Source organism: Babylonia areolata, chromosome 4 (genome assembly GCF_041734735.1).
Source record: "Babylonia areolata isolate BAREFJ2019XMU chromosome 4, ASM4173473v1, whole genome shotgun sequence".
NCBI classification, from domain to species: Eukaryota; Metazoa; Mollusca; class Gastropoda; order Neogastropoda; family Buccinidae; genus Babylonia; species Babylonia areolata.
The window spans coordinates 42976158-42999144 of NC_134879.1; the positions used below are offsets into that span (position 1 = coordinate 42976158).

Genomic DNA, 22987 nt, shown 5'->3' on the forward strand with positions numbered 1-22987 from the left:
CTTATTGAACACATACAGCTATGTGTTACCCCACTGGCATATAACACATGACTACAGCACATGGTAATCACAACTACCAAGTCACACATGTTCCCCATGTTGCATTATCACTCATGTGCACACACACATGGAAACACATGAACATACAGTTAGCCTGTAGTCAGTGTAGATTTGTTCACCTTGAATATAACCATCACCACCTAACATACAAAATAGGTATGTCATACTTCAAAATAACTCCAACTGTTACAACCAAAACATTATACACAGATTCAACACACATAATCTCTGTGTTTCTTTGTGACTGAATGCTTACATTGTTCCCACAGTATGTCAACAATTGACACACCACTGACATGTTACTGAACATTATCATTTATGCAAGCCAAGATGCACAACATTTAAACCCAAACATGATGTCCAAGCATCATACCATAATATCAACCTGTAGGAAACAGGAAAGGGGGGAGGCGGGGGTGGGGTGGGGGGGGGGATACCCAAATACCCAAATACCCAAAACCAGTACTCCATTTAGTCATGTATTGGCTACATTGTGTATTTTAACCACTTTTCCCTCTGTCACTAGCCTCAAATACAATTAAGCCATACACATGCCGGCTATGCTCTCTCACAAGTCATGGTATCTGCATCAACACATTCCAGTTACATTAACTGTGAAATACCACATCAGCTGAAAAGGATCTCTCAACGCTCTTGTGACACATCACAATTCTACAAACTCCAAACTGTTTCCAAAAACCAGAAAGTAAATTGCCAACAAACCAAATTACCAGTACAAGCATTACTCACAGCCCCCAACGTTTCAGGGTTCACTTTATATTCATGTAGCAGAACACAATCCCACTGAGCCAGTGTGTTAGTCACAGAATCCAAGTGTACCATAAATCAAGCATTCAACTAAGTCCGAAAAATAGATGCTTGTTTGACACTCACAGCCCCCATGGTACTGTCTTGACCGTCTGGCTCTCCTGGCCTGCTTCAAGGAAGGAAAAGAAAGAAACCCCACTTGCATATTCATTTTATCCTCTTCACAAGCTGGTGCTGTATACAAACTATCTTCCAACCCAGAACGTTTCCAATTGGCTGAAGTTAACAGACCAATCTGGGACCAACAGTGCTAGACTTGCACATCAGCACTTTTCTCACAGAACCCAGCATTGTCAAGGAGAAGGGGAGGGGGGGGGGGGGGGTGATGAAAAGAGGAATCCCACGCTTCCACCATAGGCGCCTGACACACTATAACATTCTGAAGGGAAATGCACAAACTGTAGACTGAACAATTTTCTCTGAAGTAATTGATCAGTTGGTTTACTTTGCCTGACCTGGACAAACACATTTTGCACTAATGACAAACACATAATCATATATAATTTCAGGAGGCAGTAAAATGAGACTATTTTTGCTGCCTTATGACGTTCCTTGCCTTCTGATGAAGGTTTAGTTACTTGCTCTCTTGCCGCTTGTGTTAATTAGGCTACTGATATACAGTCACTCCAGCATTCATACTGTCACTGTCAGCAGTTTACAGAGAGAGTATCATGTCACTGCAAGGCAACTCACCAGAAAAGATCCTGCGCTACTACTGAGTCACTTTGGTGTTGCTTGAACAGCAATGCTTGCACTGACTACAGTATACATGATATAACCCCCCTTGGCCCTTCTTCAACATTGTATTACTCTTTTTTGTCACAACAGATTTCTCTGTGTGAAATTGGGGCTGCTCTCCCCAAGGAGAGCGTGTTGCTACACTGAGAGCGCCACTTTTTTTCCCCTGCCTGCAGTTTTTTTTCATTTGTTTTCCTATTGAAGTGGATTTTTCTACATAATTTTGCCAGGACAACCCTTTTGTTGCCGTGGGTTCTTTTACATACGCTAAGTGCATGTTGCACACCAGACCATGGTTTATCATCTCATCTAATTGACTAGCATCCAGACCACCACTGAAGGTCTAGTGGAGGGGGAGAAAATTACTGGCGACCGAGGTGGGATTTGAACCAGTGCGCTCAAATTTTTTCGCATACTGGGTGGACGCATTACCTCTTGGCCATCATTTCACATGTGTTGTGTGTGTGTGTGTGTGTACCGTCTGTACATGTGTGTGTGTGTGTGTGTGTACGTGAGAGAGAGAAAGAGGATACATCCACTGCCAAAGTTAAGACTGAAAAGTTCTATTAATTATATTTGATGAATTTCCAATTCAGTTTAATGTTATGAAGTTCTGCTCACTCCTTTGAGTTAACTTATCCAGTTCTTGTCGACTGTGACCACTTTTAAAGAGATTACTACCAAAGTTAAGAATGAAACTGTTAAATAAATTCCAAATCAATCTAATGTTGTGAAATTCTGCTCACTCGTTTGATTTAACTTCTCCAGTTCTTGTTGACTTTGAACACCTTTTGCCAAACTTTTACCAAAAAGAAGTCAGAATATGAATTATCCACAGTTTGAGTCTTGCCCGTAACTGATTGTGTTCCCTTTCCTTCTCCTGCTTTCAGATTGCTCCAGATGCAGCAGTCCGACAATAGCCCTTTCAACATTCAGTCCTGTGAGGGTGGGGAGGAAGGGGAGGAGAGTCCAGTGGACAGGATGGATCCGAACCTCACAGAGAGGGAGACGCTGCTGCCGCCCAGACCCCGCAGCCCCGATGGGAGCATATACAGAGAACCCAAGGACAGGTGTGCATGTGTTCACACTTTGATGTTGACAGTCACAGTATATATATACATGGAAAATAATACTTTGATGTTAATAATAGTGATAATGGATCGTACTTATATGGTGCAAACTCCACAGATGATGGGTTCTTAAGTCCCTCACATGAGACAATACATACAGTAATGCATTATACCACACAACAGCATATGAGGACATAGAAATGGAAGAACAAAATCTATACACACCTATACAATACTACAAACTGCAGATATGAATAACAGTCACACTTACCATCACTGGTCCCAAAACCTGGTTTGGTCATGTGGGCGCTGCACCGCGGAATATATCACCAGCATTCTCCATTTCTGGCCATGGTGGGGTAGGGCCTGAGTTTCAACAAAGCTCCTTTCTTTCAACTCAGTGATGTTGTCTGCCCACTTCTCTCGCTGCCTGTGTCATCTCCTTTCCCCCCTGCGTTGTTCCCTGAATGGTTGTGTTGGAGAACTGGTCAGATCTTGTGATGTGGCCCTACAATCACACTTTGATGAAACAAACTGAAATGTCTATATTACACTTACAGCGACAAATTTTTCATTACTGAGTAAGAAAAAAGAATGTTTTATATCTTATTATGTAGAATATGAAAGGAATAGTAATATATATATATATATATATATATACACACACACATATACATATACATCATATATATATAATACACAAGCCAGATCTATGTCAGTGTGGTATGTTCTTGCTGTGTGCATGAATATATATATATATATATATCATTATATGTGTGTTCGTGTGTGTGTGGAGAGAGAGAGAGAGAGAGAGAGAGAAACAAAAAAACTTAAACCTCTGGTGAGTGAGTTAAAAAAAAAATTTATATGTAATATTACTGGATTTTGTTAAATGATAATTAGATCACACACACACACACACACACACACACACACACACACACACACGCACACACACACTGATGCAGAGCAAGCGTCAAAATCAGCTCTGATAAATGTTAAGGCAGCTTTCTCCCTCTCTCTCTTCCTCTCTCTCTCTCTCCCTTCTTCCACTTTTCCTTCCCAGTTTCGTGCAAACTCCCTCAAACTTTTACACATGCATGATTCATAGTCTGTATTAGCTTTGCATACTTGATTAATGTTTTATTTTGTGTTGATTCAAAGTCAGTTCTGCAGTCTATCAATTCAGGTTGTACAAACATTGATTATAACATCATTTTTGAAATAAGATTTTTGATTCACTATATTCGAATGAGAGGAATAAATATTGAAATGTCCTGGATTCCCTCACACTGTGGGCTTTTTTCTAATGAAGATCAGATAATCTTGCAAAACTTTGAACTAAAAACGCTTTAATTTAAATCAGATTGTACGAACATTAATTATAACATCATTTTTTAAATAAGATTTTTGATTCACTGTATTCAAATGAGAGGAACAAATATTGAAATGTCCTGGATTCCCTCACACTGTGGGCTTTTTTTCTAATGAAAATGCAGATCATCTTGCAAAACTTTGAACTAAAAACGCTTTAAATGCAGTTGAACTTCCTCATTGTTTATCATCTGAAATGTGTAATATTGTTGAAAGAAATATGCTAAATTCCTTTCTGTCTTTAGAACTTAATACTAATACCTTATTAAATGCTAAAAGAACTGGCAGGGCTTTTTAAGAGCATGGCATTTAAGTTATTACTAAATGCCCCATACACAAAATATTGTGATAATATTGAATGCATTTGCAAGGGGCGTTTAATGGTAGAGCATGTTTTAACCCGCCGTTTAGAAATGAAACCTTTTTTGCCTCCAGAAGTTACTGAACATGTGTTACCAGTTTCAAATGTTAATATTTTTTTGGAAAACGTTATATATTTCAAAATGTTCTTCATTAAAGTTAACATGTTATGTGTTAAATAGTCCAGTTGGTTGTTTATTGTAGGTCCCCACATGAACCTCTTTTCAAATGATAATAATAGAGAAGTAGTGCATACACTGTTTGATTATTGAATAATTTTTTTGTCCTAATCCCGCTTTCCCTGTCCCCCCTCTCACACACACCCTTCCAGTATCATGTTTTTTTTCTTTCTCCAATCACTGACATTTACCCTCTCCATTTTACATTTTGTACTCTATCTTTTCCACATTCTGTTCTCTCTCTCTCTCTCTCTCTCTCTCTCTCTCTCTCTCTCTCTATCTCTTTTCCTTTCTTAGTCCCCTCCCCTCACCCCCCCTCCCCCTTCCCTCCACCTCATCCACCCCCCTTTTCATTTGAATACACAGAAATGTTGATTTCTAATTAACAGTAACAGTTTATGTGTGACGCTGTGAGTGTGTGCGTGTGTGTGTGTGTGTGTTCTCTCCAACACCACCTGTGCCATCTGTTTTGCCATATGTTTGAACAGTTCAGGCTCTCTGGGTGTTTGCATTGTGATAGCGTTCAACAAAATTTCCCAGTGTTGACTGACTCCATTGTTATTGTAATTCATTTTGCTCTTTAAAAAAAAAACAAAAAAAAACAACTCCCCCCCCCCCCCCCCACACACACACACACCACCCACCCTTCCATAGAACAGCCCTGGGCATTTTGCATTGTGTCACAAGTGTAGGCTGTTTCAGTTTATGCCTGTGGCATTGTTGGTGTGGGGCTGTGGATGAGTGTTTTAGAGAAAATGTTTTCTGTGCAAAACACACTGTTGGAAAAGGAAAGAGATAGGTAGGTGGCTTCATTTCAATGGGAATCTTGTGTTCAGTGGACAAAGAGTTTATGAAAAAGAAAAAAAAAGAAAGAAGAAAAAACCCAAGAAGAAGAAAAAAAAGATTTTTTTTTTTGGTTTTTATTTTTTTTGCGAGTATTGGAATGTAATACTAATACTTTTAGTAATAGTCAAGTTTGTTTTGCAAGAAGCAGTTTTCTGTCACACTCTTGATTTTCCTTCTTTCTGTGTTTCTTCTGAATCCCCATTTCTTTTTTGTCTCAGTCTCTCTCTCTGTCTCTGTCTTTCTGTCTGTATCTCTTTCTCTGTCTCTCTCTCTCTCCATCATCAGCATCATCATCATCATCTTCATCACTGTTGTATGTGTTTGATGATATAATTCTCTCTCTCTCTCTCTCTCTCTCTCTCTCTCTCTCTCTCTCTCTCTCTCTCTCTCTATCCCTCTCTCTCTCTCTCTTTATCCCTCCCTCTCTCTCTCTCTCTCTCTCTCTCTCTCTCTCTCTTTCTCCCTCTCTCTCTCTCTTTCTATCTCTCTCTCTTTGTCACTTTGGTAATGTCTCTTTATTTTATTCTGTGTGGGTGTTTAATCAGTTCAGTGTACCAACCGTAATGACCCCTTCAGTACTTGGCTTTCTACTTTGCATTTAAATGTATCTTGTCTGTATGATATCTGCTAATGTATTTCCCGTGTGTGTGTGTATGTGTGCGCGCGCGTGTGTGTGTGTGTGTGTGTTTTCCTCCATTAAACATTCAGAATATTTTATCATGATTATTATAATGCTTTTTAGCATCATTAGTAGTAGAAGTAGTAGTAGTAGTAGTAGTATTGATATCATTATTACTATTACTATTGTTGTTGTTGTTCATGTTGTCACAAGGACAGATGGAAAGATTAGGGAAAGCCTAAACTCTTTATCCTTGAGTAATATCACTTCTCTCTTGCTTTCACCCCCCCCCCCTCCCTCTCCCCATCTCTCTCCCTCTCCCTCTCCCTCTCCCTCCCTCTCTCTCTCTCTCTCTCTCTCTCTCTCGTAAAGTTTGAGCATCTTTTTGTCATCATCTTCTTCTTTTCTGTTTTTGTTGTTGTTTGATCAGGAGTTGAATGTAAGCAGGATTATTTGAACCACATTCTATTCTTAATGTAGTTCAGTGAAATACAGAAACATTAAGCAGGAAGCAATAGACTTAGACAAGCAATAGACAATATTTGATTGCTGTAGTTTATAATTTTGACTTGTCTTTTCATGACATATTTTCTGGTATATATTTTTCCTCTTCATAGAAGCTTTGGAGACTTCCTTCAGAGGGTAACTCAAATGCTGCACGTTCAAATCAAATCTGCATTGTCAAACACATAAAAAGTGCATTGATATATCTTCTTGTCATAATTGGCATGGTTTTTGTTTCTAGAAGTGGATACATACATTGCTGTCAGAGACATTTTGCATGCATTTTTGCTGAAACAATGATGAAAATACAGCAAGTATGGGGAGGTGGTGAAGGGGGTGCTTCCAATGGATGAAGGGAAACCTTTCTTTGTGGCAGACTGTCGTATCATCTGACAGAAACTGATGTATGATGTTCAGTTTTCAGCCATGTGTACTCTGGACAATTTTATAACATTGAAAATGAAATATTCCCTTTCTATGCTCAAACTATCAAAGCATGAGGGATGAATATTTATGTTTATCAGACTAGCGATCAGCTTTGAATTTCCTGAAACAATGAACTAGTTTGTTTATTGATGACAGTTCATCATTGTTGTTCATTGAATGATCGTGTGACTGCACCCCATAGTAAGTTTCAATTGCCTATACTGGAATAGATTATGTATTGATCTCCCTTCCCCCTCTCCCTTTCAGGTTCTCATTGTTTCTGTCTCTTTATTTTTGTCTCACTCTTAGTCTGTCTCTCAATCTCTTCCTGTCTGTCTGTCTGTCTAGAACTTGTGTTTTATACAGTGTCAGTCTTTCTTTTATAGTTTTCTTTTCCAAGGTTTTTTTTTTTTTTTTTTTTTCCCATTTGTAAAAACAACAAATTATCATTGTTTACATTTATTTTTCCAGGTTCAACTTGGTTTTCATTATCTTTCTGTATCTGGGTGTTGCCACTCTGCTGCCATGGAACTTCTTCATAACAGCAAAACATGTGAGCAACCTCAGCCTCCCATCCTTTCTTCCAAATGTCTTTTCCTGATTATTTTTTTGTTGTTGTCCTTTTTTTCTTCTTGGTAATTCTTGTCCCTTTAAAAGAATATCAAAGTCTGATTGGAGAAAGATTCATAATGATGATGATACAATAGATATTTGTTGGGAAGGGTTGGGCCTGGATTTCTATCAGCCTGCAAATGGTTGCTTGTGCAGTGTGTGTGTGTGTGTGTGTGTGTGTGTGTGTGTGTATTTGCATGTTTCTTTTGAGTGTTTCTGTGTGTTGGGGTGTGTGTGTTTGCATTCACTGAACATGGCCTATTTTTGTTCTTATTTTATTTGAACTGTTTGCCTTCTACATATCATTCAAATGATTTACACAAATGTAGTGGTATGCTCTCAAGTGTGTTCTGCATCTGTGGAGGTCAGGCATCTGCTCCTTTTTTTTAATTGGTTTTTTTTTTTTCCAAAGCAGATGCGGTGTATAGGATTTATTTATTTATGGATCAGTCCAAACACTTTGACACCTGTCAGTTGTGATGTGATGTGATGTCCTCTTCTTCTTCTTTGTGGGCTGTGACTCTCACGTTTCCTGGTATGCATTGAGTGGGCCTTTACATATATGACTGTTTTCACCCCTGCCATGTAGGCAGTCATACTCAGTGTCTAGGCTTGGGGATGAGAGAGGTGCATGCTGTGTATGTTCTTGTTTCCATGATCCACTGAAGGCTGACATGGATTATGGGATCTTTAACGTAGTATTTGATCTTCTGTGTGTATATAAATGGGGTTCAGACACTAGCAGGTCTGCGCACCTGTGGACCTGGGAGATAGGGGAAAATCTCCACCCTTTACCTACCAGGTGCTGTGACAGGGATACAAACACAAGACCGTCAGATTGAAAGTCCAACGCTTTCACCACTTTAGCCCGTCATTTAATCAGATAATATTATTTTCAGATGTGAGACAGCTGCTGCATGGGCTTGATGCTAAATGGACATGTTTATGTCTGTTCCAGGTTTTCTCTGTCTCTTTTTGTCCATCTGTTCTATGTCTCTCTCTCTCTCTCTCAGTTGGTTGAAACCTCTATGTGCGTCTCTCTCTCTCTCTCTGTCTCTCTGTCTGTCTTTCTCACGCACACATAATTATTAGTTTTTTTATATTAGTTACAATGTAAAAAATACAGTAATAAGAAAGGAGTGTGTCAGGTTGTGTAACACATTTGCTGTCCTGTGTTTTCTGAAATTTGACCTCTTTGTTACAGTGTGTACTCTAGGATGGCCGTGTTAACTTTTCTAGTTGTACTGTACAGAATAATACTAGGAGTAGAGGATTTTTGATTTTTATAAACGTTTTGTTATGATAGTTACTAAGCTGCTTGAATGTCATGTGTGCAGTTTTTGTCAGAATTTTATGTGAACGTTACACTTTAAGCAAATCTAAGCTGTTTAATATTTTGGGCATTGCTGCATTTTGTTTTGTGTTTCATAGTTGAAGTGGAATGTTTGGCTTGAGATCACCTCAGTGGTGGTTTAATTCCATTCAGGCTGTTATGAGATGAGAGAGCTGCAGTCTACGGAAAAAAAAAAAAAAAAAAAATTGTTGCTGTTAATAATCCTTTTTACATTATATACTAGTTTACATTTGCACTTTAATGATCACATTTGCATAATAGATTGTGATATCCATAGAAAGGATAACTATTCTATTGCCAGTCACGTAGGTCATGTTTGACACATTTTTTTTTTATCCCTGTGTATTGATTTTACTCTCAATTGTGCCATCGTTACTTAATGTGTTAGTAAAAATATGACGTGTGTGCATGCATGTGTGTGTGTGTGTGTGTGTGTGAGTGTAAGTGTGAGCATATGTATAATGTGTGGTTTGGTGAGTGTGTGTGTGTGTGTGAGTAATTGTGTGTGTGTGTGAGTGCATGTATTATGGTGTGTGTGTGTGTGTGTGTGTGTGTGTGTGTGTGTGCATGGGTGTGATCATGTATGTGCATCATGTATGTTCTGCGTGAGCATGCAGCATGCCCTACGTGCGTGTTCTCTGTGTGTACGTCTCTTACAAAAGCAATGTGTCTGACACACTGTTGGTTGCAGTACTTTGACTTCAAGTTCCGCAACACCTCGCTGCCTGACGATGTCCCGTACAACGTGGGCAATGTCACGACAGACATGCAGAAGAACATCGAGAGTTATCTTTCCATCATGTCCATGGCTTCTAACCTGATTTTTATCACTCTTGCTATGATTTTTGTTAGAAAGTAAGTCCATTTTGTAAACTTTTGTATTTAAAGAATAAGGGAGATAGAGAGTTTGGTTTTTTTGGATTTTTTTGTTTTTTTGTTTTTTAATTGGTTGGCATTTGTCAGCGAAGTGAGTTTGTGTATTTACCCTGATATGTGTGTGTGTGTTTGTGGGTGTCTATGTGTTATTGTGTACATGCGTGTGTACATGTGTGCAAGCTATATTAGTAATCATCCAAGTAACATCTGAACAGTACAGCTACTGCGAGTGATATTGGAAGCAAACTTGGCAGGATGGTAAGTAATGAAACACTTTTCTAGCCATTTCCATCACAGTGACTGCATTTCAAGGTTAGAGGTTTACACCATCATAGGGTTTGTACAGAATAATGGAAGTCTTGGAAAAATGAGATAGCGATTTCTTGGGCTGGAAAAGTCTTGGAAAAACATATTTTGCCATTCATGGTCTGGAAGTGTCTTGGAATTATTAACAAAAAACAACAAAAAACATGACAATTAGCATGCCTTGTCAGCCCTGGAGGCGATGGCCTGCAGGAATCTGACTCATCCCAAACTGCTGAAATTTTACGATGCTTTTATTCTCATAACAAAGAAAGGATATGATGTTGTGTTGGCCTGGGTTCCCGGCCATGTTGGCATTCGTGGTAACGAAAGGGCAGACCAGCTGGCCAAAAATGCTGTAACGGGAGATTTATCGAGATCTTTCATACTGTACACAGACATGAAGCAGAAGGTGAACACTTACGTTAAGGATCTTTGGCAAGAGGAGTGGAACACCCAGACGGACAACAAGCTGTTCCAGTCCGTCCAGACCTAAAAGGGACCCTCCTTTTGGTGGTGGTGAAGAATAGAAAGGAGGAGTCTGTGCTGTGCAGACTGCGTACAGGGCACACTTTTTTTTACTCATTCTTACTTGTCGAAGGGGGAGGAGGCCCCTCGATGTATTCCCAGTGATGAGTCTCTCACTGTGAAACACGTGCTCGTTGACAGTTGGGATCTGTATGATGTTAGATGTGCAGAGTCCCAGACACAGCGGATATGAATTCACTGCAAGGATGGCTGTAAAAGGCTATAGGACCTTAAATCTTTCTCTTTTTTTTTTCTTCTTAAAACCTCAGTTTTATGGTTTTGTCAGGTGCTTATGAATTTTGTGTACTGGCTTTGTTGTTTTGAAGGGTGTAACAGCTGAATCTTTAAACTCTAAAAAAAAAAAAATAGTTTTTTTCATTTTATTGTCTTCCAATTCTGTGGGTGGCTTTGATTCATTTGTTCTTTCTTTGAGTAGAGTTTATATAGAGAGTGCTTAATGTATTGATTATTTATTACTGTTGCTAGCCTTTTAACAGAAAAAGAAGAAAAGATTTCAAAAGAATTATCCCTCAGTTAATGATTTTAGATTTAACATTGATGTATGCTATTGTTAGTGTAATTAAATCGGATCATCTCCACACACAGAAAGACACAGGCAGACACATAGAGACACAGAGGCACAGACAAACACACAGACACACAGATACACACACACACACACACACACACACACACACACACACATATGCATGTATGCACACACACACATGCATGCATGCACACACACACACACACACACACACACACACACACACACCACATACACACTCACACACACACACACACACATGCATGCACACACACACACACACACACACACACACACACACACACACACTCACACACACACACCACACACATACACACCACACACACACACACAACACACACACATACACACACACACACACACACACACACACACACACACACACACACCACACACACACACACCACACTCACACACACACACACACACACTCACACACACATCACACACACACACATACACACACACACCACACTACACACACACCACACACAACACAATCAACACACACACAATGCATGCATGCACACACACACACACACACATCACACACACACACACACACACACACACACACACTCACACACACACACACACACTCACACACACACACACACACACACACACACACACTCACACACACACACACACACACACACACACACTCACACACATATGCATGTATGCACACACACACACACATGCATGCATGCACACACACACACACACACACACACACACACACACACACACACACACACACACACACACACACACACACACACACACACACACACACACACACACACTCACACACACACACACACACACACACACACACACACACACACACACACACATACACACACACACACACACACACACACACACACACACACACACACACACACACATACACACACACACACACACACACACACACACACACTCACACACACACACACACATTCACTATTTTTGCAAAATTTCCTGTCGCCCCTTTTGGGTTATGGAGAAACACAAACAACAAAACAACAAAACGAACATGAACGAAAGAACAAAGAAACAAACACATTTTTGTTGCTATCAAGCTGTCCAGTCTATGTCGCAGTATAGACATGTGGTGTGAAAATGTTAATGTATGTTCCAGTGTCTCTATCAATGTTCGAATGCTGATCTCCTTGCTGCCAATCATTGCCATCTTCATCACCACAGTCGTCTTTGTGGTCATCGACACAGATTCTTGTGAGGCATTTTGTTGCTCTGCTCATAACTTTAAATTTCTTTAAAAATCGTTCATGAGTTCTGCATCATTTGTTTATGAGCATTTTTTTTTTTTTTTTTTTTTTCATTATTTTATAGATTTACATCACTTCGTTGATTAAGTATTGTAATTGGCTGCCACTGATACGTATTGCTGCGTCATGCTTATTGCATAGTATTCTGTCTGTTCTGTTACATTACTTTTTGTCACAACACATTTCTCTTTGTGAAATCTGGGCTGCTGTCTTTGGGAAGAGCATGTCGCCTCAGTGCAGCGCAAGCAGTATATTTTTTTTCTGTCAGCAAGTGATACTATTATGTCTTACTATCAAAAAGGATTTTTCTACAGAATTTTGCCACTGAAAACTATTTTCTTGCTGTTGGTTCTATTATGTTCACTAAATTGCAGGTTGCACATGAGACCTTGGTTTGTTGTTTAGATGTATTGGATAATACATCTCACAAAACGTTAAGGATGACTTGGTAATGTGCACAGCTTTGGGGGCTTAGTGAACTGATGCTGAATTTCCAGCAAACAGTGGTGTATGAAGACAGTGTAATGAGCACCACTCATGACCAGACATGCTTCTTGCATGTGCACTTTCATGTTGAAGGATCAAAGCTATCCTTTATAGACTGCTGAATAGCTGTAAATGTCTGGGCTGAAACTGATTTTTTCAAATGCGTTTTTCAAGCTGTTCATGGTACACATGTGCCTGAAACAGCCGTTTGTGCTGTCAGTTAGAGGCCAGTGGTGGGCTTTATGCAGGCTGCGTGACTTAGATAATCTTCTCAAGTTTTTTATTTGGATATCTTTCATGAAACTGTACCTAGTTTATGGAGTGGTCCTTCACTTTTTTTTTTTTTTTATTGTGCTACCCCATCATCTGCACCATTTCAGTGGCATTACTCCCACGCCGCTCATTTAGATTCCCCCATACATGACCACACCCAGGTTCATCCGTTACAGTTTCAGCGTCGGCAGTCCACAGGGAGCCATCAATATTAGGTTGCCAGGAGGCCACACACCAGAGGAGACCCTGCACTGCTGCCGAGTCACTTCGATGGTGTTCAGTGGTGTCTGTTCTGATTTAATGTACTCAGGACACCACCTACTAAGTCCCCTACTAACGACAATAATGGCTTAGTCGCGGAGCCAGACTGAGTGAGCGCCCCTCCCAGAGTGGAGACTGCCACCACGTCCCTCAAACAACAGCCCCCCCATGAATCTGCCAACACTGAAGACATTGACAGGACTCACCCCAAGCACGGAAGTGGATGGGTATCGAAACTGAGGTCACCATGAGAGCAGGGCATGAAAGGTCCTTCACTTTTTGTAAAATAGTCTGTGCATGGTTCAGTCATGTGAATCGTTCAGATGAAACACCGTTTTCAATTTTAGTTGATGATCCTTTTATCATCCTTTTCTCTCTGTCTCCAGGGCAACAGGGTTTCTTCTGGTTAACCCTGGTCAGTGCTGCTTTCATGGTCGGTGAGTGTTCTTCTGACAGGTTTTACTTGTCCATGCACCTCATCAGTCATGGCTCATATAGTGACTGTGAATTATATGTGGGTTTTGATCCTGTTTCCAACGTGCGTTGGAAACCTTATTCCCAATTTACGCTGTTAGCGATCAAGAAACAGAATGGGTATTTACTGGATCTGATGTAAACAAAATAATGTGGAATAAATAAAACTTGTTGGAAAGACTGTCTGCAGCTGAGAGAAAAGGATGTGCACTGCAAGCTGCAAGAATAAAGTTATCAATAGTGCACAAAGTCATAAATATTTTCTTAGAATATACCACTAATTCAGATCAACAGTTTTACTTTTGTCATAATAAAAAATCTTAAAAAGTGCACATCATAAAAAAAATTCTTGCTCAGATTTAAAAAAAAAAAAAAAATCTTGCCCAGAATATACCTCTAATGTAGATCAACATTTTAATTGCTGTTTGTAAACTATTTAAGCTGTGATATGCATCTTCCCTTATTGATTTGATTCAGTATTATGTGTGTGTGTAGTGTGTGGTGTGTGTGTCAGTGTGGGTGTGAGCATATGTGTAATGTGTGGTTTGGTGTGTGTGTGTAGTGTGGTATGTGTGTGTGTGTGTGTGTGTGTGTGTGTGCGTCAGTGTAGGTGTGAGCATATGTATTATGTGTGGTTTGGTGTGTGTGTGTATGTAGTGTGGTGTGTGTGTGTGTGTGAACGCATGTATAATGGTGTGTGTGTGTGTGTGTGCATGGGTGTGATCATGTATGTCCATAGTGATGTGATGTGATGTGCAAGTGATGTGATGTGCACCTTCCTTTATTGATTTGATTCAATATTATAACTGTTATAATGCACCAGGGTTGTGTTATGAAAAATGCAACAACAGCTTCAGCGGCCAACACTTTAACTCACAAACAGCAGATGAGGCTGACAACAGTATGCAAGGTGGTCATGGCACAGATGACAGACTTACCTCTTGGGAATTTCCTGAGGAAATGGAAGACAAAGAAGAAATCCAAAGACTTTTCAGGACTGTGTAACATACAACCCAATCTAACAAACAGGCCTTGAACAAAGACAAAGTGTTTTTGTGATTTCCTCAAAACACGAAGACTGAACAACACCCACACTTTTTTCCCCATCAGAACTGCACAGGAGTGGAACAAACTTGCAGAAAATGTTATGACGGCTCCCTCAGTGGGTATCTTCACGTCTAGGGTCAGAGAGCATCTCTCAGACTGATCTGCATTGCGCAGCCCCAGTTTTCAGCCACAACAAAAGCCAGTTATGGCTCCTGCGATGAACAGATCCAGATCCAGATCTCTGCCTTTCTGTAATGGTTTACAGCTTTCTTTGATTTAGGTCAGTATATATATGTTAGGAAGGGAAAAATTCAACAACAAATTTGCTGAGTTTGTTGTACTCATTCTCATTGAGAGATGACTCCACCATGTGTCTTTTTTTCAGCAAGCAAAAATGAATGACTGAAAGAGAAAAGGAACTGTGAAAGGACCTAGTTTGACTCCGAAGAAAATCAGCTACAAAGGATTTTTCATTCAAGTTTTTAGTCATGTTAGTTGGTGCAGTCAGAAGACTTGTTCCTTTCTTTGTTTTCTGATTTGTTAGATAAAGGAGGAGCCATGGCAGATTGGGTTGGGTGTTGGACTTCTGATCTTTTATTTATTTATTTATTTATTTATTATTTTTTTAAATTATTATTATTTAGTTAGTTAGTTATATATTTATTTATTTATTTATTCTATTTTATTTTATTTTGTACGCTTATAGTTAACTTCATCAAGTTTTTGCGCCTTTTACATATTATTATTGGTAGTAGTAGTTCTTTTTTTATGTATTTATCTTTTTTTCTTCTTTTTTTTATGTATTTATCTTTTCTTTTTCTTTTTTTCTTCTTTTTTTTCCAAGGCCTGACTAAGTGCGTTGGGTTACGCTGCTGGTCAGGCATCTGCTTGGCAGATGTGGTGTAGCGTATATGGATTTGTCCGAACGCAGTGACTCCTCCTTGAGCTACTGAAACTGAAAAACTGAAACTGAACTGATCCAGTGTTCACCAGTGATCTGGGCTTGAGGCCCTTTTCGGCATGGTGTTGTGTCCTTGGTTAGGAAGGCACTTTACTCTGAATTTCCTCACATTCTGAAGGTATGAATGGGTACCTGACTTTGGAAGGGAAAGATTAAAATGGCTGAAGGAGAGGATTGGGTCCCGCCTTCTTATGCTGAGCCCTGAACATTGTGGATATGAATTCACTGCCCTGATGGTAGTGAAAGGCTGTGAAACCTTTAACCCTTTGAGCCCTGAGTTCCTGAGCAATTTTAACCCTTCTGCCTGAGCTCCTGAGCCAAAATTTGCAAATGATTGGTATTTAATGTGTCACGGCAGATATAAAAAGAGTGCCCTGACCACCGTTTTACAGGTGGTAGAGAAAAATGACATAATGCCTAGCCACCAGTTGAGCGGTGCGTAAACACTTGTGTCGTGTTTTGCTATTGGTTGACTCATATTGAAATCGATCTTTTTTATCCAAAGCACATGCACAAAACACAGTGAAAAGGCGCGGCCATGTTGGTACTGTGTTCGCTGACGTCAGATTATTACGGTTTTTCTGATTGGCTCTTCAATATAAGTCAACCAATAGCAAAACACGACAAGTGTTTACGCACCGCTCAACCAGTGGCTAGGCATTATGTCATTTTTCTCTACCACCAGTAAAGCGGTGGTCAGGGCTCAAAGGGTTAACTTAACCAAGCTTGATTTGGAAGAAAATTGACATCAAGATACAAAAGATTCTTCAGGATTCTTCCTGTTACTTGGAGCAGTTAGGAAATATCTATCTTTTTTTTTTTTCATGATGCGTGAGACATAGGTTTGAAGTGATGTTGTTTTGGAAAGGTGTGAATGAAGGACTGTGGTGTCATGGTGTAACAGGTCTGACAGCGGTCATGACAGGCTCTGTGTTTGGACTGTCGTGTTTGTTCCCTCCACGCTACACACAGGCCGTCATGGCTGGACAGGTGAGAGAGAGAGAGAGTGTGCGTGTGTATGTCTCTGTGTTGGTGTGTGTGTGTTGTCTGTCTGTGTGTGTGTGTATGTATGTGTGTGTGTGAGAGAGAGAGAGACACTAGCCAAACATTCCTTTTACTTATTTGATGAAAGAACTATTTAATTTATACAGATGTGATTGTGTGTGTGTTTGTGTGAACAGTTGTGTGTATTTGTGTGTGATGTGTGAGTTTGTGTGTGTGTGTGTGTGTGTGTGCCAAACATTGCTGTTATTCAAAAGTCACTTCATAAAAGATCAAATCAACATACAGCATGTGTGTGTGTGTGTGTGTGTGTGTGTGTGTGTGTGTGTGAATCATTTGATAAAAGATTTATTTGACAGACATGGAGATGTTTGTTTCTGTGTGCTTATGATGTGTGAGCTTTCATGTGTGTGTGTGTGTGTGTGTGCATGTGTGTGTGTGCATGTGTGTGTGTGTGTGTGCATGTGTGTGCATGTGTGTGTGTGAATGTGTGTGTGTGTGTGTGTGTGTGTGAATCATTTGATAAAAGATTTATTTGACAGACATGGAGATGTTTGTTTGTTTCTGTGTGCTTGTGATGTGTGAGCTTTCATGTGTGTGTGTGTGTGTGTGTGTGTGTGTGTGTGTGTGTGTGCATGTGTGTGCGTGTGCATGTGTGTGTGTGTGCATGTGTGTGTGTGTGTGTGTGTGTGTATTACATGCTGACCATTCTCTCTGCCTGGGTGTAAACTGAAGTTAGAAAAAAAAAGAGAAAAAAACAACTACACCCTCAACCTTCATGTGTTTTCTGCCTCATTGTCAATGTCCTTTACTATGGTGACTGTATGATTTGTGTTTGTGGAGAGGTGACATTTTCAGGCTCCATTTTTACCCCCTACATGCAGGATTATCAGATAACAGTGCGATGCAGTATAATATCAGTGACATTTACACACCATAACAGTGCTTTCTGTCGTTATCAAAATTGCCTACATTGTTTAATGCTCAGAATTCTGATGCTACTTATAATCTTGTTGTTGTTTTGTGTTCTTGTTGTTGTTTTTTTTCTATCTTTTCTTTCACCTTGTTGTGTGTGTGTGTGTGCACAGGCAGTTGGTGGCACGTTATCAGCTGTTGTCAACATCGCAGCCATTGCTATCGGGGAGGATCCCATAAGCAGTGCCTTTGGGTTTTTCCTGACGGCCGCCGTGTGTTCGGCCTTGGCCCTGGTTGCCTACTTTTCCTTGTATTATCTGGTGGGTGAGGTGGCAGGGGGTGGGGCTGTGTTTGCGTCTTGTATTTACTCATTCTTCGTCTCCCTCTGTCTTCTTCTCCATCTGTCTGTCTGTCTGTCTCTTTCTCTCACTCTGCAGTCCTGTATCAGTGTGTCTGTTTCTTGTTGGTAGGGATTCTGTCTGAGCTTGTTTCCCTGCTGTATTGTATTGTATTGTACTGTATTGTATTGTACTGTATTGTCAGTTGTGTTGTATTAGATTGTATTTGCATTACATTGTATTGTATTGTATCACTGTATTGCATTTCTCTGTATTAGTGAGCTGAGTGTGTGCTGACTGCTGAGTCTGATGATTTTGTTATATCTTATTGCTTTTGAAATTGTTCGTTTTATTCATTTATTTAGTTATAGTTTATTCATTCCCATAGCAGGTCACGGCTTCATGGGGGAAAGATCCAGAGTCCAGTGTTTTTTTCAAAATGAAATTCATCCTGTTGTTGTTTTCTCACTCTTTCTGTCTTGTCTGTCTCTCTCTCTCTCTCTCTCTCTCTCTCTCTCTCTCTCTCTCTCTCCGTCTCCCCCTCTCTCTTCCTCTCTGTGTGTCTTTCTCTCAGTATCTCTCTTTTTATGTTTCTGGAGACTTTGCTGTCTATTCTGTTCCCATCTTCCTAACCCCTCTGTCTCAGTCTCTCAGGCTCTCTCTGTCTGTGTCTCTTTCTCACTCGCTCACTCACTCTGCATGGCGTACATGCACACACTTTCTCTCTCTCCCTCTGTGTATCCTTGTCTTTCTTTGTTTTCTACAGTCTTCCTCGTTGTGCCATTACATAATTATACACACTGCTTAGGGATTCACATTTGTCTGATTCAGTTTGAATAATTGATATTTAGTATGCTGTTTGGAAGTCTGTGATTTTTCAGTCTTGGACACGATCAGTAACTAACTTACCCATCAAACAAGTTTGAAGATACACCATTTCAATCAAAACAAACTGAACCTTTTATTGAGGTGTGTGTGTTTGTATGTGTATCTCTGTGTCTGCGAAATGAGAGGACTGTCGTCTAAACCTTTTCATGAGTTTTATGCATGTGTAGGCAAACTTATAGGTTCCAAGACCATTTGCTTGATTTTAATGTATCTCTGATTTTATTTTAATGTATTATTTCATTTTAGTATGATTATTTTCTCGTTTGAATATATAACACTGCTGGAATAACTGTCAGTTTAGTGCCCTGTTTGTTTCGTTGAGTGAGTGTTTTTTTATGACTTCAGTTGTTCAGGTGAACTCATTTTGTTCTTTTCTTGCAGAAATACTCCAAGTTTTACATGGCGAATCAACGTAAGTTTGTTTGTTATATTGTTACAGCAGTCTGTTTCTGTTCATAGAAACTTGGGGCAGGTTGCATGGGCTTGTCCAGCTTGAAAATACATGTAAGAATATTGAGGTGTAAAATTTATGGTTTGTCATTGACATTCATAAAGTTAACTTCAGGTGAACATGTCTTGCAGCCTTATCCACACTTGTGTGTTATATCACTTTCGGTTTGTCTGTTATTTTGTTAAAGCTTTAGACTTTTTTTTGTTTTTTTGTTTTTGCTTGTTGTTGTGTGTAGACTTTTTTTGTTGTATATTGGCATGAAATGTTTGCTTTCCTAGTTGTTGCCGTTTTCTGTGGTCCATGGTTGTTGTTTTTGTTTTTGTTAAAAAAATTTTTTTTTTTTTTTTAGTTGATACCTGACTTTTCAACATTAGCGCATGCATTATTTATTGTATATCATTTGGTGCTGTGCATTTCTCTTCTTCAGCACTCGCATAAAGTTACTTCTTCTGTGATATTCAGCATTTTTGCTTGGATTGCAGCATCACTGTGCATCATTAGCGTGTCGTCATATTGTTGTCTTCTCGTTTTGTGGATACAGACTTTGTTTTCATGCTTCCTGTGTACATGAGTGCCAGGCGTTTGGCATTTGTTTTTCATGAGCTGAAAGTCTTGATTCTGGCTCACTCCACATTGAGATCATCTTCGAACCTAAAATTGACGTAAAGACTGGTAATGATTTATGTTATACATTAACTTGGTGCTTGCGTTCGTAGTTCTAGATGTTCATTTATGACAAGAAACTGTGTTGTTTTCAGATAGGAGTAATGACATAAGGTTGGCAGTAGGTAAGAGTGTATGTCATTTACCAGTCTTTCATGGTAACCAGGGTTGGATTCTTTTTTTCTGTTTTAATGCCAGATACACTGATGTCCTGCAGTGTTATAGTGGTAACAACACACATTCCTGTAACACATATTTCTTGCAGAACTTAACCTGGTCTAATGCATTCTTTTAAGCACTCACAATAAATCACATGAGTGTTTCACCTCGATACACACAGGCACACACGTGAACAAGGACACCCCCTCCCTCCTCTCCCCTCCCCCTCCACACACATGTGGAGAACAAAAAGGAGGCAAGCAAAGGATGGACAATCCTTTTTTTTTTAAGAACTTAAATATAGGGGTTTGGGGGTGTAGAAGGGGTGGATGGGGGGGGGGGGGGTGACAGAGTCAGGCATTGGACTTCTGATCCAGCGTTCTCCAGTGATCAGGGTTTGATGCCCCATGTCTGCATGGTGTTGGGTCCTCTGGGAAAGGTCCTCACTCCTCCAGTGTGTGAATGGACACATAACTTCAGTTTGGGCAATGTCAGTGTCAGAAGGAGAGGATTAATCCCTGCTTTCCTCTCTCCTCTGTTCATCTGGTGATGGGGGACGAGGGAGGAGGAGGAGAGTGGAGAGGGGGGTGGAGCATCACTGTGTGTGTATGCACCGATCCGTGCAGGCTACACACCCCTGACACAAAGTGACAAGGGATGCAAGCTGCGTGGGTGTGTCCATCAGTGTGTCATTGTCGTGGTGTTACCACATCCATGAGCGTCACAAAAGGCAGAAGAAGGGATCAGACATTTTGGCCTTGTTTGGGGGGGAAAAAAAATGAGGCAAAAACGAACAGGAAAAAGAACATCTGTCAGCCAGAGTAGCCAGATTTTCAGATGATTTGTGGGCCTTACAACAAGAGCGCTTAAACACCATCTGTCACCAGCAAGAACACGCTGCCATAGGCAGAGCACAAAGGATGCACACTCAGGGTCGGCTTGGGAACATGATTGTTACTGGCTGATAAAGACAGGAAGGGACAAAGACATTGTCACTAATGGGAAGTAAAGAGAAATCAAGAAAATGATATAACTGTTCGTGCATTAAGGTCAGAGAACTAACATAGGAAACAACACAAAAACAGCTTTTTTTGACTCATGTGTAAACAAAATTACACTGCTGGCTCTGTTTTTTCAGAAGCTGTAAGTTTTACAGCAGCCAGACTTGGTAGGATGGTAGATATTAAAATTACCTTTCTGGTTATCCCCTTCTTATTGATATTCCTTCATTGCAAGGTGGGTGAGAGGTCATAAGTTGAGGTCACAGTGTGGCATGTGATGATAATTGAGGGTACAAAAAGAAAAAAAAAAGAAAAAAGATGCCTGGCATAAGATCATTTTCAAACTTGGTCCAGTTACTGGTTATGGATAAAACAGTCTTGATAGTCATGGTTAGAGTTCAAAAAGGTCACAGTTGCAATAGTCTACAATGAAAAAATGTGCTGTTTCCATATGAAAAGCTTTACAGCATCCATTTTCGCCCCCACATGATTCCTGTGTTTGATTAAGTGAGTCTTGAAGGCCTCACATATCTTTCTTTTTATTTCTTCCTCCATTCTTCTTTTTGATCATTCACATATAAATTCCTTGCTCTGTATTTCCTCTCCAATTACTGAATGTCTTAATTTCTTGAGACTGTAGCTATGCATTCATTTCCCTGTTCATATACATCAGTTTCGGGGAGCAAAATGTAAGGAGAAATGTTTCAGACTGTCCGAGTTCAAATTAAAAGACATAAAATTCAATATGTCTTTAATTTATTAATCTTACTGGAAATTATGTATGCATTCAAAGGCTCATCACTCACACCACACAGTCTCTCAGCCCACAGCTGACACACTCGTGAACATGGCAAAGGTTGAATTATAAAGTCAAAAAGTATGACATACCGAGCAGAATGAAAACATGAAAGTAATAAAAACATGAAAGTAATAAAATACAGCACTGTGATTTATCATGCAGTAAAGAGATATGCTTCTAAAATAAAAGATATTTTTAATAAAACACTATTTTAGAATAAGAAACATTATTATAAACTCATCACTACAGATTCTGGAATGGCAGAATAAGAAACCCTTCTCCAAATTGATCAGTATAAATTCTTGAAGTTGCAGGAACAATACTTAAACCTAATATTTGAACAAGCATTTGGGTGATGCCTTTATTCAGCTGTAAATTTGTATATGGAGCAAAGGTAACAACAACAGCTTTTTTCGTCTGTGATCCAGCAAGCTTGGATCCTCTATTTTGTGGGTTTTCAGGGATTTTACTTTTATATTGCTTGAGATTTTGTATTATGATATATAACAGAAGGTTGCTAACTGTGGTGAATATAGTCTTTGCACATATATCAACTATAACTATTTGCTGAGGTGTTTGATTTAATATTAACACAATATTCTTGGTCCAGATGACATTTTACATTTTTCAAAAGTGAAAAGAGACGAAAAGTCGGTCTCAACACCAGTGATAGATTAGGTGTTTGACATTCACCTTTATTTTTATGCTTGTTTGTGATGTTTC

General features: G+C 39.6%; 1 protein-coding gene across 5 annotated transcripts in view; it reads left to right on the forward strand.

The window, feature by feature from the left end:
* Nucleotides 1-22987, forward strand: part of LOC143281191 (equilibrative nucleoside transporter 3-like) — a 45790-nt gene that overhangs the window by 5340 nt on the left and 17463 nt on the right. For all 5 annotated transcript variants that reach the window (XM_076586231.1, XM_076586230.1, XM_076586232.1 and 2 more), the window contains exons 2-9: nucleotides 2517-2696; nucleotides 7476-7557; nucleotides 9662-9825; nucleotides 12399-12493; nucleotides 13953-14003; nucleotides 16953-17038; nucleotides 18139-18285; nucleotides 19573-19603. In XM_076586231.1, coding sequence (XP_076442346.1) covers nucleotides 2527-2696; nucleotides 7476-7557; nucleotides 9662-9825; nucleotides 12399-12493; nucleotides 13953-14003; nucleotides 16953-17038; nucleotides 18139-18285; nucleotides 19573-19603 — 826 coding nt within the window. In that variant the 5' untranslated portion in view covers nucleotides 2517-2526. The remainder of the gene's footprint in view (nucleotides 1-2516; nucleotides 2697-7475; nucleotides 7558-9661; nucleotides 9826-12398; nucleotides 12494-13952; nucleotides 14004-16952; nucleotides 17039-18138; nucleotides 18286-19572; nucleotides 19604-22987) is intronic.